This window comes from Salmo salar, chromosome 10, assembly GCF_965601325.2.
Source record: "Salmo salar chromosome 10, fSalSal1, whole genome shotgun sequence".
NCBI classification, from domain to species: Eukaryota; Metazoa; Chordata; class Actinopteri; order Salmoniformes; family Salmonidae; genus Salmo; species Salmo salar.
The window spans coordinates 42,699,387-42,718,269 of NC_138300.1; the positions used below are offsets into that span (position 1 = coordinate 42,699,387).

At 46.0% G+C, this 18,883-nt stretch overlaps 1 protein-coding gene across 2 annotated transcripts in view; it reads left to right on the forward strand.

Moving 5' to 3' along the window:
- LOC106560399 (1-phosphatidylinositol 4,5-bisphosphate phosphodiesterase gamma-1) overlaps positions 1-18,883 on the forward strand; it is a 63,436-nt gene that overhangs the window by 24,065 nt on the left and 20,488 nt on the right. For both annotated transcript variants that reach the window (XM_045687766.2, XM_014123279.3), the window contains 14 exons: positions 5,204-5,288; positions 5,388-5,468; positions 5,588-5,622; positions 5,859-5,931; positions 13,629-13,724; positions 13,909-14,027; positions 14,241-14,326; positions 14,688-14,808; positions 14,962-15,130; positions 15,335-15,454; positions 15,655-15,780; positions 16,155-16,339; positions 16,950-17,150; positions 17,609-17,728. In XM_045687766.2, the coding sequence (XP_045543722.2) occupies positions 5,204-5,288; positions 5,388-5,468; positions 5,588-5,622; positions 5,859-5,931; positions 13,629-13,724; positions 13,909-14,027; positions 14,241-14,326; positions 14,688-14,808; positions 14,962-15,130; positions 15,335-15,454; positions 15,655-15,780; positions 16,155-16,339; positions 16,950-17,150; positions 17,609-17,728 (1,617 nt within the window). The remainder of the gene's footprint in view (positions 1-5,203; positions 5,289-5,387; positions 5,469-5,587; positions 5,623-5,858; positions 5,932-13,628; positions 13,725-13,908; positions 14,028-14,240; positions 14,327-14,687; positions 14,809-14,961; positions 15,131-15,334; positions 15,455-15,654; positions 15,781-16,154; positions 16,340-16,949; positions 17,151-17,608; positions 17,729-18,883) is intronic.

The following is an 18,883-nucleotide window of genomic DNA, read 5'->3' on the forward strand; positions in this document are numbered from 1 at the left end:
ACTGTCTGAGAGTCCCATAACACAAAGAGACTGTCTGAGAGTGCCATAACACAAAGAGACTGTCTGAGAGTCCCATAACACAAAGAGACTGTCTGAGAGTCCTATGACTCAAAGAGACTGTCTGAGAGTCCCATAACACAAAGAGACTGTCTGAGAGTCCCATAACACAAAGAGACTGTCTGAGAGTCCTATAACTCAAAGAGACTGTCTGAGAGTCCCATAACACAAGGAGATGGTCTGAGATTCCCAAAACACAAGGAGACTGTCTGAGAGTCCCATAACTCAAAAAGAGAGGATGAGAGACATATAGCATATAAGGGAAAAGAGTTAGAAAGAATGAAGAAAGAATGAAAAACACAGAGACAGATACTGAGAGAGGCTCAGAGAGAGAGAGTATGATATCCAGTGTGTACCCGACCCAGCCAGACCCAGCCCTGCTCCCCTTCTCTGGCCTGTCCGGTGGAAGCGGCGAGAGGGAGAGAGATCACCCCCCTGCTCTCCGCCCCTCCCTGTGGAGCCCAAACATTGAGACTAGGCAGGAGGCTTTCCGGCTGCCACTCGCCCATTGCTCTTGTTCTAAACGAACTAAACAGAACTGTGATACTCCATAACTAAACTACTCTGGCTCTGGTTCTAAACGAACTAAACAGAACTGTGATACTGCATAACTAAACTCCACTCTAGCTCTGGCTGGAAACATAACTAAACTCCACTCTAGCTCTGGCTGGGAACATTACTTAACTCCACTCTAACTTTGACTGGAAACATAACTAAACTCCACTCTAGCTCTGGCTGGAAACAGAAGTAAGCTCCACTCTAGCTCTGGCTGGAAACGGAACTAAACGCTACTCTGGCTAACCTCTACTCTAGCTCTGGCTGGAAACATAACTAAACTCTACTCTGCTTAACCTCTACTCTAGCTCTGGCTGGAAACATAACTAAACTCTACTCTGGCTAACCTCTACTCTAGCTGGAATCATATCAAAACTCTTCTTTGGCTGGAAACATGATTAAAACTCTACTCTAGCTCTGCCTTAAACATAACTAATCTCTACTCTAGCTTTGGCTGGAAACATAACTAAACTCTACTCTAGCTCTGGCTGGAAACATAACTAAACTCTACTCTAGCTCTGGCTGGAAACAAAACTAAACTCTACTCTAGCTCTGGCTGGAAACAAAACTAAACTCTACTCTAGCTTTGGCTGGAAACATAACTAAGCTCTACTCTAGCAATGGCTGGAAACAAAACTAAACTCCACTCTAGCTTTGACTGTGTAACGGCTGTCTTCGTCGTCAGACGAAACAGAGAAGTCATCGTCTGAGAAAGTGGACCAATACGCAGCGGAGTTAGTGTTCATCATTGAAGTTTAATTTACTAAAGAACACTACACAAAACAAAACAAGAAAACCGACAGCCAAACAGTCCTGTCAGGTGCAAAACACTAAACAGAAACAATTACCCACAAAACCCCAACGGAAAAACAGGCACTATTGTGTGACTCCCAATCAGCAACAACACTCTACAGCTGTGCCTGATTGGAAGCCACACGGCCAAAATCAACGAAACAAACCAACATAGAAAAATGCGCATAGAACGCCCACCCAATGTAACACCCTGGCCTAACCAAAATAATGAACAAAAACCCCTCTCTATGGCCAGGGCGTTACAGTACCCCCCCCCCCCCCACCCCCCCCCAAAAGGTGCGGACTCCGGACGCAAAACCTGACTCTGAAGGGGAGGGTCCGGGTGGGCCTTCTACGGCGACGGCTCAGGTGCGGGACGTGGCCTCGGCTCCACCCTCGGCGTTGCCCACTTAGGTAGCGCCCCTGGCCGCACCGGAGGACTGGTGGGCGACCCTGGCTGCGCCCGGCTGGCGGGCGATTCTGGTTGCGCCCGTCTGGCGGTCGACCCTAGCTGCGCCCGGCTGGCGGGCGGCGATGGCTGCGCCCGGCTGGCGGGCGGCACTGACGGCTCCGGACTGGTGGGCGGCACTGGTGGCTCCGGACTGGCGGGCGGCACTGGCGGCTCCGGACTGGCGGGCGGCTCTGGCGGCTCCGGACTGGCGGCGGCTCTGGCGGCTCTGGCCCAGGATTCACCAGGCTGGGGAGACATGAAGGAGGCCTGGATCTGGGCGCAGGCACTGGACTCACCAGGCTGGGGAGACCCACTGGAGGCCTGGTCCGTGGAGGCGACACAGGAGAGACCAGGATGGGGAGACCCACTGGAGGCCTGGGCCGTGGAGGCGGCACAGGAGAGACCAGGATGGGGAGACCCACTGGAGGCCTGGTCCGAGGAGGAGGCACAGGATAAACCGGGCTGTGGGGGAGCACTGGAGTTCTGGTACGTAGGCTCTTTACCCACACTCCAGGCTGAATGCCCACTTTGGCCCGGCACGGGCGGAGCGCAGGCATTGGGCGAACTGGGCCCTCCCAGCGCTCTGGAGACACAGTGCGCAGAGCCGGTGCAGGATAACCTGGACCGAAAAGGCGCACCGGAGACCAGACGCGCTGAGCTGGCACAACCCGTCCTGGCTCGATGCCTGCACTCACATGGTACTTGCGGGGGGCTGGCCTATAGCGCACCGGGCTATGAACGCGTACTGGGGACACCGTGCGCTTTACCGCATAACACGGTGTCTGACCAGTACTGCGCTGCCTCCTGTAAGCACGGGGAGTTGGCTCAGGTCTACCGCCTGACTCCGCCAATCTCCCCGTGTGCCCCCCCCCCCATTTTTTGGGGGGGCTGCCTCTCGTGTCTGTTGCACTCCCTTTCCTCATACCAGCGCCTCTCAGCTATCGCTGCCTCGATCTCCCACTGCGGGCGGCGATAATCCCCAGCTTGAGCCCATGGTCCCTTTCCGTCCATTAATTCTTCCCATCTCCAGGAATCCTGAACGTTCCTCTCCATCTCCTCCAAAGTCCATGAGTCCATATTACTTTCCTTCTCCTGGTGCCTCTCCTTCCTCAGCTGCTTGGTCCGTTTTTGGTGGGTAATTCTGTAACGGCTGTCTTCGTCGTCAGACGAAACAGAGAAGTCATCGTCTGAGAAAGTGGACCAAAACGCAGCGGAGTTAGTGTTCATCATTGAAGTTTAATTTACTAAAGAACACTACACAAAACAAAACAAGAAAACCGACAGCCAAACAGTCCTGTCAGGTGCAAAACACTAAACAGAAACAATTACCCACAAAACCCCAACGGAAAAACAGGCACTATTGTGTGACTCCCAATCAGCAACAACACTCTACAGCTGTGCCTGATTGGAAGCCACACGGCTAAAATCAACAAAACAAACCAACATAGAAAAATGCACATAGAACGCCCACCCAATGTAACACCCTGGCCTAACCAAAATAACGAATAAAAACCCCTCTCTATGGCCAGGGCGTTACAGGCTGGAAACATAACTAAACTAATCTCCACTCTAGCTCTGGCTGGAAACATAACTAAAGTCCACTCTATCTCTGGCTGGAAACATAACTAAACTCTACTCTACCTCTGGCTGGAAACATAACTAAACTCTACTCTACCTCTGGCTGGAAACATAACTAAACTCTACTCTACCTCTGGCTGGAAACATAACTAAACTCTACTCTACCTCTGGCTGGAAACATAACTAAACTCTACTCTACCTCTGGCTGGAAACATAACTAAACTCCACTTTAGCGCTGGCTGCAAACATAACTAAACTCTACTCTAGCTCTGGCTGGAAACATTACTAATCTCCACTCTAACTCTGGCTGGAAACATAACTAAACTCTACTCTAGCTCTGGCTGGAAACATTACTAATCTCCACTCTAACTCTGGCTGGAAACATAACTAAACTCTACTCTACCTCTGGCTGGAAACATAACTAAACTCTACTCTACCTCTGGCTGGAAACATAACTAATCTCTACTCTAGCTTTGGCTGGAAACATAACTAAACTCTACTCTAGCTCTGGCTGGAAACATAACTAAACTCTACTCTAGCTCTGGCTGGAAACAAAACTAAACTCTACTCTAGCTCTGGCTGGAAACAAAACTAAACTCTACTCTAGCTCTGGCTGGAAACAAAACTAAACTCTACTCTAGCTTTGGCTGGAAACATAACTAAGCTCTACTCTAGCAATGGCTGGAAACAAAACTAAACTCCACTCTAGCTTTGACTGTGTAACGGCTGTCTTCGTCGTCAGACGAAACAGAGAAGTCATCGTCTGAGAAAGTGGACCAATACGCAGCGGAGTTAGTGTTCATCATTGAAGTTTAATTTACTAAAGAACACTACACAAAACAAAACAAGAAAACCGACAGCCAAACAGTCCTGTCAGGTGCAAAACACTAAACAGAAACAATTACCCACAAAACCCCAACGGAAAAACAGGCACTATTGTGTGACTCCCAATCAGCAACAACACTCTACAGCTGTGCCTGATTGGAAGCCACACGGCCAACATTACTAATCTCCACTCTAACTCTGGCTGGAAACATAACTAAACTCTACTCTAGCTCTGGCTGGAAAAATAACTAATCTCCACTCTAACTCTGGCTGGAAACATAACTAAACTCCACTCTAGCTATGGCTGGAAACATAACTAAACTCTGGCTAACCTCTACTCTAGCTCTGGCTGGAAACATAACTAAACTCCACTCTAGCTCTGGCTGGAAACAGAACTAAACTCCACTCTAGCTCTGGCTGGAAACAGAACTAAACTCCACTCTAGCTCTGGCTGGAAACATAACTAAACTCTACTCTAGCTCTGGCTGGAAACATATCAAAACTCTTCTTTGGCTTTAAACATAGTTAAACTCTTCTCTAGCTCTGGCTGGAAACATAACTAAACTCCACTCTAGCTCTGCCTTGAAACATAACTAAAATCTACTCTAGCACTGGCTGGAAACATGACTAAACTCTACTCTTGCTCTGGCTGGAAACATAACTAAACTCTACTCTAGCTCTGGCTAGAACGATATCTTTACTCTACTATGGTTCTGGCTGGAAACAGACTGAAATACAATTTAACAGAACAATAATACTGTAATCCTTCCTTTGGTCAACGTACCTCCCCTGCTGGTTCAGATAGGTACTGATTGAGTCCTTGGACATGATGGAAGAGTGACAGTTGAAACTGATATGAATAGATGTAACATTTTATTGTCCAGTCAGTAATGTTCTATTGTCTCTGTTAAATCTCTTGTTCCTTTATTGTATTGTCCTGTCCAGTATCACAGTAAAGGATGTGAAGGCCCATTTACCTCATATCAACTACAGAGTCCCCAACATGCGCTTCCTCAAAGACAAGCTACAGGTAATAGATGATAGATATCCCCAGGCATGTACAGGCTGCCACAGTTTTAAATGAGATGATTTGTACATGTAATAACTTGTGTACTTCCTGTCTGGACAGGAAGTGGAAGCCAGGTGTGATCTCTCCTTCCCTCACTTTGCTCAGCTCTACAGAACATTGATGTTCGACGCACAGAGGAGTGTGAGTATTAGAAAATATACGTACACATACACACAAATGCTCATGCACACACACACAAATACACACACACACTCCATTCCCTGTGTACCCCTCACCTGGCTCTCCCGTTGTTCCCTCAGATCACTGAGCAGCTGGAGCTCTCCTTCCCCCTCCGGTGAGTCCCACCACCACCTCTTCTCTTTTCCTCCACCTACTATTCTCCTGATGCATCTTCCCAAATCTCCTCCATTTATTTGATATCTATCTATCTTTCTACCTCACATTTCTTTTTTATTCTCCTCTATCCTCAACCTACTAATTAGAGGTAACCTATAGATATTGTACTGCCCTTTAAAACGTTTTCTCTGTGTGTGCGCGTGCTCGTGCGTGTGCGTGTGCGTGTGTGTGTAGGAATGTGGACAGACCAGAGCTGTGTCAGATCTCTTTTTACGACTTCCAGAAGTTTCTACAGCTGGATCAGAAGGTACTGGCACATTTTCACGTGCTTCACGGTTAACATATTACACAGTGCTGCTGTGAGAGTCTCCTGTTCAGTGAAACAGATGCTGCTGTCTGTAACTGTATGACCTCTCTAGAGATGTACTAGAGAGCTAATCTCTGCATCTTTGCACTAATGGTTTATGTGATAGCATGGACAGCGCCATTGAGAACTATCTCCATTTTAATTTTCTCAATTTCTTCTTCTACTACTTCTATGAGTTTATTGACAGTTTGTAAACAAACTGAAAGGGTACATACATACTGCCACCAGGAGTGTGTTGTCTGAACAGGGATCAGAATCTCCTCCTTTTCTTTGATGTCTATCCATCTCCCCACCTCACATTTCTTTTGTATTCTTCTTGAATCAGAATCACCTTTATTGGTGTACACAGACAGACAATTAACAGACTACACAGACAGACAATTAACAGAATACACAGACAGACAATTGACAGAGTACACATACAGACAATTAACAGTATACAGACAGACAATAAACAGAGTATACAGACAGACAATTAACAGAGTATACAGACAGACAATTAACAGTATACAGACAGAAAATTAACAGAGTATACAGACAGACAATTAACAGAGTATACAGACAGACAATTAACAGAGTATACAGACAGACATTTAATCAAATCAAATCAAATTTATTTTTATATAGCCCTTCGTACATCAGCTGATATTCTCAAAGTGCTGTACAGAAACCCAGCCTAAAACCCCAAACAGCAAGCAAAGCATGTGAAAGAAGCACGGTGGCTAGGAAAAACTCCCTAGGAAAAACTCCCTAGAAAGGCCAAAAACCTAGGAAGAAACCTAGAGAGGAACCAGGCTATGAGGGGTGGCCAGTCCTCTTCTGGCTGTGCAGGGTGGATATTATAACAGAACATGGTCAAAATGTTAAAATGTTAAAATGTTCATAAATGACCAGCATGGTCAAATAATAATAATCATAGTAGTTGTCGAGGGTGCAACAAGCACGTCCGGTGAACAGGTCAGGGTTCCATAGCCGCAGGCAGAACAGTTGAAACTGGAGCAGCAGCACGGCCAGGTGGACTGGGGACAGCAAGGAGTCATCATACCAGGTAGTCCTGAGGCATGGTCCTAGGGCTCAGGTCCTCCGAGAGAAAGACAGAAAGAGAGAAAGAGAGAATTAGAGAGAGCATATTTAAATACACACAGGACACCGGATAAGACAAGAGAAATACTCCAGATGTAACAGACTGACCCTAGCCCCCCGACACATAAACTACTGCAGCATAAATACTGGAGGCTGAGACAGGAGGGATCAGAAGACACTGTGGCCCCATCCGATGATACCCCCGGACAGGGCCAAACAGGCAGGATATAACCCCACCCACTTTGCCAAAGCACAGCCCCCACACCACTAGAGGGATGTCTCCAACCACCAACTTACCGTCCTAAGACAAGGCCGAGTATAGCCCACAACGATCTCCGCCATGGCACAACCCAAGGGGGGGGGGGCGCCAACCCAGACAGGAAGACCACGTCAGTGACTCAACCCACTCAAGTGACGCACCCCTCCCATGGACGGCATGGAAGAACACCAGTAGGCCAGTGACTCAGCCTCTGTAAAAGGGTTAGAGGCAGAGAATCCCAGTGGAAAGAGGGGAACCGGCAAGGCAGAGACAGCAAGGGCGGTTCGTTGCTCCAGCCTTTCCGTTCACGTTCACACTCCTGGGCCAGACTATACTTAATCATAGGACCTACTGAAGAGATAAGTCTTCAGTAAAGACTTAAAGGTTGAGACTGAGTCTGCGTCTCTCACATTGGTAGGCAGACCATTCCATAAAAATGGAGCTCTATAGGAGAAAGCCCTACCTCCAGCCGTTTGCTTAGAAATTCTAGGGACAATTAGGAGGCCTGCGTCTTGTGACCGTAGCGTACGTGTAGGTATGTACGGCAGGACCAAATCGGAAAGATAGGTAGGAGCAAGCCCATGTAATGCTTTGTAGGTTAGCAGTAAAACCTTGAAATCAGCCCTTGCCTTAACAGGAAGCCAGTGTAGGGAGGCTAACACTGGAGTAATATGATCAAATTTTTTGGTTCTAGTCAGGATTCTAGCAGCCGTATTTAGCACTAACTGAAGTTTATTTAACAGAATACACAGACAGACAATTAACAGAATACACAGACAGACAATTGACAGAGTACACATACAGACAATTAACAGTATACAGACAGACAATAAACAGAGTATACAGACAGACAATTAACAGAGTATACAGACAGACAATTAACAGTATACAGACAGAAAATTAACAGAGTATACAGACAGACAATTAACAGAGTATACAGACAGACAATTAACAGAGTATACAGACAGAAAATTAACAGAGTATACAGACAGACAATTAACAGAGTATACAGACAGACAATTAACAGAGTATACAGACAGACAATTAACAGAGTATACAGACAGACAATTAACAGAATACACATACAGACAATTAACAGAGTAAACAGACAATTAACAGAATACATTGACAGATTATTAACAGAGTATACAGACAGATAATTAACAGAATACACAGACAGACAATTAACAGAGTATACAGACAGACAATTGACAGAATACACAGACAGACAATTGACAGAATACACAGACAGACAATTGACAGAGTACACATACAGACAATTAACAGTGAACAGACAGACAATTAACAGAGTATACAGACAGACAATTAACAGAGTAAACAGACAGACAATTAACAGAATACACAGACAGATTATTAACAGAGTATACAGACAGATAATTTACAGAATACACAGACAGACAATTAACAGAGTATACAGACAGACAATTAACAGAAAAAACAGAGAGACAATTAACAGAATACACAGACAGATTATTAACAGAGTATACAGACAGATAATTAACAGAATACACAGACAGACAATTAACAGAGTATACAGACAGACAATTAACAGAATACACAGACAGACAATTGACAGAGTACACATACAGACAATTAACAGTACACAGACAGATAATAAACAGAGTATACAGACAGACAATTAACAGAATACACAGACATACAATTGACAGAGTACCCAGACAGACAATTAACAGAGTATACAGACAGGCAATTAACAGAATACACAGACAGGCAATTAACAGAATACACAGACAGACAATTAACATAGTATACAGACAGACAATTAACAGAATACACAGACAGACAATTAACAGAGTATACAGACAGACAATTAACAGAATACACAGACAGACAATTAACAGAATACACAGACAGACAATTAACAGAATATACAGACAAAATACATAGATGCAGAATTTACACTATGAACACTGAGGCTAAAAACTACAGACTCCATTACAAACCATATACAGTCAGCTACATTATAACTTATGCAGGTAGAGATGTATGAATAAAACTACAGACTACATTACAAATCATATACAGTCAGCTACATTATAACTTATGCAGGTAGAGATGTATGAATAAAACTACATGGACATGATGATGTGCAATGGGGGAAATATAGTTAGTCCATGGCAGAGTGCAAAGGGCAGTGCAAAGAGCAATGTGCAGTTCTAGGATGAAAGTGAAGGGTGCATAGACAGTGTGAGTATTGCAGGGTGCATAGACAGTGTGAGTATTGCAGGGTGCATAGACAGTGTGAGTATTGCAGGGTGCATAGACAGTGTGAGTATTGTAGGGTGCATAGACAGTGTGAGTATTGTAGGGTGCATAGACAGTGTGAGTATTGCAGGGTTCATAGACAGCGTGAGTATTGCAGGTTGCATCGGCAGTGTGCGTATTGTAGGGTTCATAGACAGCGTGAGTATTGCAGGGTTCATAGACAGCGTGAGTATTGCAGGGTGCATAGACAGTGTGAGTATTGCAGGGTTCATAGACAGTGTGAGTATTGTAAGGTGCATAGACAGCGTGCATATTGTAGGGTTCATTGACAGTGTGAGTATTGCAGGGTACATAGACAGTGTGAGTATTGCAGGGTGCATAAACAGCGTGCGTATTGCAGGGTGCATAGACAGCATGCGTATTGTAGGGTTCATAGACAGTGTGAGTATTGCAGGGTGCATAGACAGTGTGAGTATTGCAGGGTGCATAGACAGTGTGAGTATTGCAGGGTGCATAGACAGTGTGAGTATTGCAGGGTGCATAGACAGTGTGAGTATTGCAGGGTGCATAGACAGCGTGCGTATTGCAGGGTTCATTGACAGTGTGAGTATTGCAGGGTGCATAGACAGCGTGAGTATTGCAGGGTGCATAGACAGTGTACGTACTGTAGGGTTCATAGACAGCGTGAGATTTGCAGGTTGCATAGACAGCGTGAGTTTTGCAGGGTGCATAGACAGTGTGAGTATTGCAGGGTGCATAGACAGTGTGAGTATTGCAGGGTGCATAGACAGTGTGAGTATTGCAGGGTGCATGGACAGTGTGATTATTGCAGGGTGCATAGACAGTGTGAGTATTGCAGGGTTCATAGACAGCATGAGTTTTGCAGGGTGCATAGACAGTGTGCGTATTGTAGGGTTCATAGACAGCGTGCGTATTGCAGGATTCATAGACAGTGTGAGTATTGCAGGGTGCATAGACAGTGTGAGTATTGCAGGGTTCATAGACAGCATGAGTATTGCGGGGTGCATAGACAACGTGCGTATTGTAGGGTTCATAGACAGCGTGAGTATTGCAGGGTGCATAGACAGCGTGCGTATTGCAGGGTTCATTGACAGTGTGAGTATTGCAGGGTACATAGACAGTGTGAGTATTGCAGGGTGCATAGACAGCGTGAGTATTGCAGGGTACATAGACAGCGTGCGTATTGTAGGGTGCATAGACAGCGTGCGTATTGTAGGGTTCATAGACAGTGTGAGTCTTGCAGGGTGCATAGACAGCATGAGTATTGCGGGGTACATAGACAGCGTGCGTACTGTAGGGTTCATAGACAGCGTGAGATTTGCAGGTTGCATAGACAGCGTGAGTTTTGCAGGGTGCATAGACAGTGTGAGTATTGCAGGGTGCATAGACAGTGTGAGTATTGCAGGGTGCATAGACAGTGTGAGTATTGCAGGGTGCATGGACAGTGTGATTATTGCAGGGTGCATAGACAGTGTGAGTATTGCAGGGTTCATAGACAGCATGAGTATTGCAGGGTGCATAGACAGTGTGCGTATTGTAGGGTTCATAGACAGCGTGCGTATTGCAGGATTCATAGACAGTGTGAGTATTGCAGGGTGCATAGACAGTGTGAGTATTGCAGGGTTCATAGACAGCATGAGTATTGCGGGGTGCATAGACAACGTGCGTATTGTAGGGTTCATAGACAGCGTGAGTATTGCAGGGTGCATAGACAGCGTGCGTATTGCAGGGTTCATTGACAGTGTGAGTATTGCAGGGTACATAGACAGTGTGAGTATTGCAGGGTGCATAGACAGCGTGAGTATTGCAGGGTACATAGACAGCGTGCGTATTGTAGGGTGCATAGACAGCGTGCGTATTGTAGGGTTCATAGACAGTGTGAGTCTTGCAGGGTGCATAGACAGCATGAGTATTGCGGGGTGCATAGACAACGTGCGTATTGTAGGGTTCATAGACAGCGTGAGTATTGCAGGGTGCATAGACAGCGTGCGTATTGCAGGGTTCATTGACAGTGTGAGTATTGCAGGGTACATAGACAGTGTGAGTATTGCAGGGTTCATAGACAGTGTGAGTATTGCAGGTTGCAAAGACAGCGTGAAGTTTGCAGGGTGCATAGACAGCGTGACGTTTGCAGGGTACATAGACAGTGTGAGTATTGCAGGGTGCATAAACAGCGTGATTATTGAAGGGTGCATAGACAGTGTGAGTATTGCAGGGTGCATAGACAGCGTGAGTACTGCATGGTGCATAGACAGTGTGAGTATTGGAGGGTTTATTGACAGTGTGATTATTGCAGGGTGCATAGACAGTGTGAGTATTGCAGGGTGCATAGACAGCGTGAGTATTGCAGGGTGCATAGACTGTGTGAGTATTGCAGGGTGCATAGACAGCGTGAGTATTGCAGGGTACATAGACAGCGTGCGTGTTGCAGGGTGCATAGACAGCGTGAGTACTGCAGGGTGCATAAACAGTGAGATTATTGCAGGGTACATAGACAGTGTGTGTATTGTAGGGTGCATAGACAGCGTGAGTACTGCAGGGTGCATAGACAGCGTGAGTACTGCAGGGTGCATAGACAGTGTGAGTATTGCAGGGTTCATTGACAGTGTGATTATTGCAGGGTTCATAGACAGTGTGAGTATTGCAGGGTGCATAGACAGTGTGAGTATTGCAGGGTGCATAGACAGTGTGAGATTTGCAGGGTGCATAGACAGTGTGATTATTGCAGGGTGCATAGACGTGTGTGTATTGTAGGGTTCATAGACAGCGTGAGTATTGCAGGGTGCATTGACAGTGTGCGTATTGTAGAGTGCATAGTCCATGAATCAGAAGATCATGGTGGACCAGGTGGCCGGTTGGTAAGGGTCAGAGCGTGGGGAAAGAAGCTGTTCAGGTTGCAGGAGGTTTTGGTTGTGATTGACCTGAACCATTTGCCAGAGGGGAGTCTTTGAAAGAGGTGACGATCGTTGTGAAAGTGGTCGGTGATGATCTTTCCTGCATGCTTCCTTGTCCTGGAGTCGTGAAGGTCTACGATGGAGGGCAGGTGGCAGTCGATGACTCTCTCAGCATTTCCACAATCCGTTGCAGTTTGCCCTTGGACCAGGCAGAGGCATTCCAAACCAGACAGTGATCAAGGAGGTGAGGATGGACTTGATGATGGCTGTGTAGAGTGAGAGTTTGAATTTATTCAGCTGACACAAGAAGTGCACCCTCTGTTGTGCCTTTATGGTGACCACTGTGCTGTTGTCCTCCCACTTGAGGTTGTGGGAGATGATGGTCCCCAGGAATTTGAATGACTCAGCTGTACTTACAGCTGAGCCGTTGATTTCAAACCGTAGATTTTTTGTGACTGCACCAGGCCACCATCCTGTCAACCTCTTTCCGATACATGGACTCGTCACTGTTGGAGATAAGGCCGACCAGGGTGGTGTCATCTACGAACTTGAGTTGCTTGACCGACGGGTCGTCGGAGGTGCAGTCGTTGGATTAGAGTGAGTATAGAAGAAGGGACAGAGAGTCCAAGAGAGGTTTTCCCAGCTTCACGTATTGTGTCCTGTTAGACAAGAAGTTGTTGATTCACTGACAAATGGAGTCAGATAACTTCACACAAGTCTTTGGGTTGTCGAGGTGCTGAGGATGTAGTGGAGAGCCATGTTGACAGCGTCGTCCACAGACCTGTTGGCTCTGTAGGCGAACTGCAGGGTGTCAAGCAGGCTGTCAGTGAAGGTTTTGAGGTGGGATAGGATAAGGCTAAGGTTGGTGGTCTAACTGCCACCTGTAGTTATGGAACGTTTGCTCAGCAGTATAATTCATTGGTGATTCATTGATGACCAGGATGAATTTCTGTGATCTTTCCTTAACCCATAGGAAGTCCCACCCAGTTGACTACTTCAAAATTGTGAGTCCTCAATGGTACTGCCCATGCTAAAACAAGCTTTGTGGCAAATTAGCCCTCTATCCAACTCTATGGCTGAGACGTGTTTCCTGGGCGCGTGTTGACGATGTCATGACCCTGTGACACATGCAGGAGTCGTGGGCGTCGGACCTGAGCCGCGTCAGAGAGTTCCTAATGGGCTACCTGAGGGGTGGAGCACAGACCGAACCTATGCTACAGCTAGATGAGGTAAGACCCACGCATTCACACACACACACACACACACACACACACACACACACACACACACACACACACACACACACACACACACACACACACACACACACACACACACACACACACATACATACACACCACTCTCTCTCTCTCCCTGGTCTGCTCATCCTCTAATGTTTTGTTCTCTGTTCAGTTCCTGACGTTCCTGTACTCCAAGGAGAACTCATTGTGTAACCCTCGACCTGCTGTTGTTGTCTCTGACGACATGAAGAGACCCCTGTCTCAGTACTGGATCTCCTCATCACACAACACGTAGGGTCACACCTCTATACCTCTACCTCTCTCTACCTCTCTCTCGCTCTCTGTCTCTCTCTCAAATGACCAAATTCCATCATTCATACTGCTCATTCAATCCTCCATGTAACACGCTCTCTCTTTTCACTTCCTTTCCTTCTCTCCTATCTTCCTCTTCTCTCCCTCCCTCCCTCATTCTCTCCCTCTCCCTTTCTCCCCCTTCTCTCTCAGGTATCTGACAGGTGATCAGTTCTCCAGTGAGTCATCTCTAGAGGCCTACGCTCGTTGCCTGAGGATGGGCTGTCGCTGCATAGAACGTGAGACACTTAATCTTCTTTAACTCCCTCTATCTCTCTTTCTCAATTCAATTCTTCTTTAACTCCCTCTATCTCTCTTTCTCAATTCAATTCTTCTTTAACTCCCTCTATCTCTCTTTCTCAATTCAATTCTTCTTTAACTCCCTCTATCTCTCTTTCTCAATTCAATTCTTCTTAAACTCCCTCTATCTCTCTTTCTCAATTCAATTATATTCTAAATGCTTTATTGGCATGATGAAAACAAGTTCTATTGCCAAAGCAACACCACACAAGAATAAAGCATGCAGAAACATTAAAGGCAATTATTGATCAAATCTAACCTTGACCTTTGACCTTGCACTGTGTGTAAACATTGTTTCAGTTGATTGCTGGGATGGGCCCGATGACCTGCCAATCATCTACCATGGCCACACTCTCACCTCCAAGATCAAATTCCTGGACGTGCTGCACACCATCAAAGAGCATGCCTTTGTCACGTCAGAGTGAGTAGACACTCACTCACTCACTCACTCACTCACTCACTCACTCACTCACTCACTCACTCACTCACTCACTCACTCACTCACTCACTGTCTCTCTTTAACGTGTGTGTGTCTTACAAGCGTGTTTGTATCTGTGTGTCTCTGTATCTGTAGGTACCCAGTGATTCTGTCCATAGAGGACCACTGTAGTGTGGTCCAACAAAGGAACATGGCTACTCATTTTAAGAAGGTGTTTGGAGATCTGCTGCTGACCAAACCAGTGGACCTGAATGCAGATGAGCTGCCCTCGCCCTACCAGCTACGCAGGAAGATACTCATCAAGGTGACTGAACAACCGAACGGTCAAACACACTGACCGTAACATGACCATGCCAAGTCTGTGGGCTGTGTCTGACATGGCTGTCTGAAATGGCTATAGGGCCTCTTGTCATAAGACTACTATAGGGAATAGTATGCCATTTCAGACACAATACTGACCCAAAGTCAACCACTAGTCAACCTTAACTAAACTGTGTGTGTGTTTCAGCATAAGAAACTGGTGGAGGGCACTCTGTACGAAGAGGTGACGTCAGCCAGCTACTCTGAGGGTGACATCAGTAACTCCCTCAGGAATGGCATTCTCTACCTGGAAGACCCAATAGACCACGTGAGTGTGTGTGAACATATGTGTATGCGACGTGTGTGTATACAGTAGGTATGTGTGTGTGTGTGATCATTTGTATGTTGGTTACTCGTATGTGTGTGTGTGTGTGTGTGTGTGTGTGTGTGTGTGTGTGTGTGTGTGTGTGTGTGTGTGTGTGTGTGTGTGTGTGTGTGTGTGTGTGTGTGTGTGTGTGTGTGTTTCAGACATGGACTCCCCACTACTTTGTTCTGAGCAGTAATAAGATCTACTACTCAGAGGAGACTTCTCACTACCAGACTGCCGAGGAAGAGGAGGAGGAGGAGGAAGAGGAGGGGGGGAGGGGGAAAGAGGTGAGAGGGATGGTTACAAATGTGAGTGGAACAAACAATTCTTGCTCACACCTTATTTAACTGTCCTGTTTGGTCATATTTGGTAACAACATACTTTCTGTGACCTACTTGAAAGAATTCAACACACTCAATGACCTTCAATGTGAGGAAAGAAACCTAAATGTAATTGTTAGGTAATTACTATTTTACCACGTAATGTCTAACTACAGTACTTACTAGGTAAATAGCAGGATGTAGAATTAAGTGGAACGGAATGTTTTGTAATTTGCATTTCTAATCTCTCTCTCTCTCCCCTCCCCTCTCTCTCCCACTTCCCCCTCCCTCTCTCCTCCCACCCCCTCCCTCTGTCCCCCCTCCCTCTCCCCCCCATCTAGGAGTGTAACAACAATGAGCAGCACTGTGCAGAGCGCTGGTTCCATGGGAAGCTGGGAGGGGGGCGGGATGGGAGACAGGTTGCCGAGAAACTGCTGCAGGAGTACTGTGAGGGCGGGGGCAAGGATGGGACCTTCCTGGTCCGAGAGAGTGAGACCTTCGTAGGAGACTACACTCTCTCCTTCTGGTCAGTCACCTATGTCTCTATGCTAGTCCTCTCTATGTCTCTATGCTAGTCCTCTCTATGTCTCTATCAACTCATACACACTATGTCTCTATGTTGGTCCTCTCTATGTCTCTATGCTGGTCCTCTCTGTGCTGGTCCTCTCTATGTCTCTATGCTGGTCCTCTCTGTGCTCCAAACTTGAGACGTCTGTGGCATTGTTTTGTGTGACAAAACAGTCTATTTTAGAGTGGCCTTTTATTGTCCCCAGCACAAGGTGCACCTGTGTAATGATCATGCTGTTTAATCAGCTTCTTGATATGCCACACCTGTCAGGTGGATAGATTATTTTGGCAAAGGAGAAATTCTCACTAACATGGATGTAAACAAATGTGTGCACACAATTTGAGAGAAATAAGCTGTTTATGTGTATGGAACATTTCTGGGATATTTTATTTCAGCTCATGAATCATGGGACCAACACTTTACATGTTGTGTTTATATTTTTGTTCAGTATAGTACACTCAATGCAGTAGGGAATATGGTGCCATTTGGAACCTTGTAGGTCCCCAGGATATGATGTCATGTGTGGGCCCTTCCATCTTGATTGACACCTGTGGCCCCTCCCCTCCAGGCGATCTGGGCGTGTGCAGCACTGTAGGATCCACTCCCGCCAGGAGTCTGGCTCCACCCGCTACTACCTGACTGACAACTTGGTGTTTGACAGCCTGTATAGACTCATCTGCCACTACAGAGACACGCCCCTACGCTGCAACGAGTTTGAGATGAGGCTGGGCAGCCCTGTACCACAGCCCAACGCACACGAGAGCAGAGAGTGAGAGGGGAGGGGGGTTGGGGGTGGGTGGGTGGGTGTGTGTGTGTGGGAGAGAGCGAGAGAGAGAGAGAAAGCTAACGTGTTAGTAACACACATGTTGTGTTCCCCATGTTCACACACACACACACACACACACACACACACACACACACACACACACACACACACCAGTGGAGGCTGCTGAGGGGAGGACAGCTTATAGTAATGGCTGGAACGGAGTGAATGGAATGACATCAAACTTATAGAAACCATGTGTTTGATGTTGTTGATACCTTTCCACCTATTCTGCTCCAGTCATTACCATGAGCCCGTCCTCCCCAATTAAGGTGCCACCAACCTCCTGTGACACACACACGTTCACATACACACACACACGTCCTCATACATGCACGCTTTCATACACACATACGTCCTCATACACACAGACACGTGAGTACTCTGTGTTATGTTGTGTTTAGGTGGTTCCACTCCAGTCTGTCTCGTGTACAGGCTGAACACATGTTGATGAGGGTACCCAGAGATGGGGCCTACCTGCTCCGCAAACGCAGCGACATCAACTCCTACGCAATCTCCTTCAGGTAACACACACACACACACAAACACACACATAGAAAAAAAGACTTTTCAATTATATTCAAATGAAATTAGCTTCGTAGACAACAATGAAATGCTTACTTACTGGTCCTTTTCCAACAATGCTAAAACAGACACAGTGAATAACGAATAAAAAAAAGACATAAAAAATAACATGGCTAAATACAGGAAGTAGAAAATAACATGGCTATATACAGGCAGTACCAGTACTGAGTTGATGTGCAGGGGTACGAGGTATTTGAGGTAGATACAGTACCCGTCAAAAGTTTTGACACACCTACTAATTCAAGGGTTTTTCTTTATTTTTTTACTATTTTCTACATTGTAGAATAATAGTGAAGACATCAAAACTATGAAATAACACATATGGAATCATGTAGTAACGAAAAAAGTATTAAACAAATTAAAATATATTTCATTTTTGAGATTCTTCAAAGTAGCCACCCTTTGCCTTGATGACAGCTTTGCACACTCTTGGCATTCTCTCAACCAGCTTCATGAGGTAGTCACCTGGAATGCATTTCAATTAACAGCTGTTAAAATTCTGTAAAAAAAAGTGGATTTGATTATTTCCTTCTTAATGCATTTGAGCAAATCAGTTGTGTTGTGACAAGGTAGGGGTGGTATACAGAAGACAGCCCTATTTGGTGAAAGACCAAGTCCATATTATGGCAAGAACAGCTCAAATAAGCCTTTCAAATAAGCCTTTCAGGTTATGTTGATATAGGACGCGTTTTACTGTGGATATAGATACTTTTGTACCTGTTTCCTCCAGCATCTTCACAAGGTCCTTTGCTGTAGTTCTGGGATTTATTTGCTCTTTTCACACCAAAGTACGTTCATCTCTAGAAGACAGAACGCGTCTCCTTCCTGAGCGGTATGACGGCTGCGTGGTCCCTTGGAGTTTATACTTGCGTACAAGACTGGTTCATCCCAAGGATGAACCAGACTTGTGGAGGTCTACAATTTTTTTCTGAGGTCTTGGCTGATTTCTTTTGATTTTCCCATGATGTCAAGCAGAGGCACTGAGTTTGAAGGTAGGCCTTGAAATACATCCACAGGTACACCTCCAATTGACTCAAATGATGTCAATTAGCCTATCAGAAGCTTCTAACGCCATGACATCATTTTCTGGAATT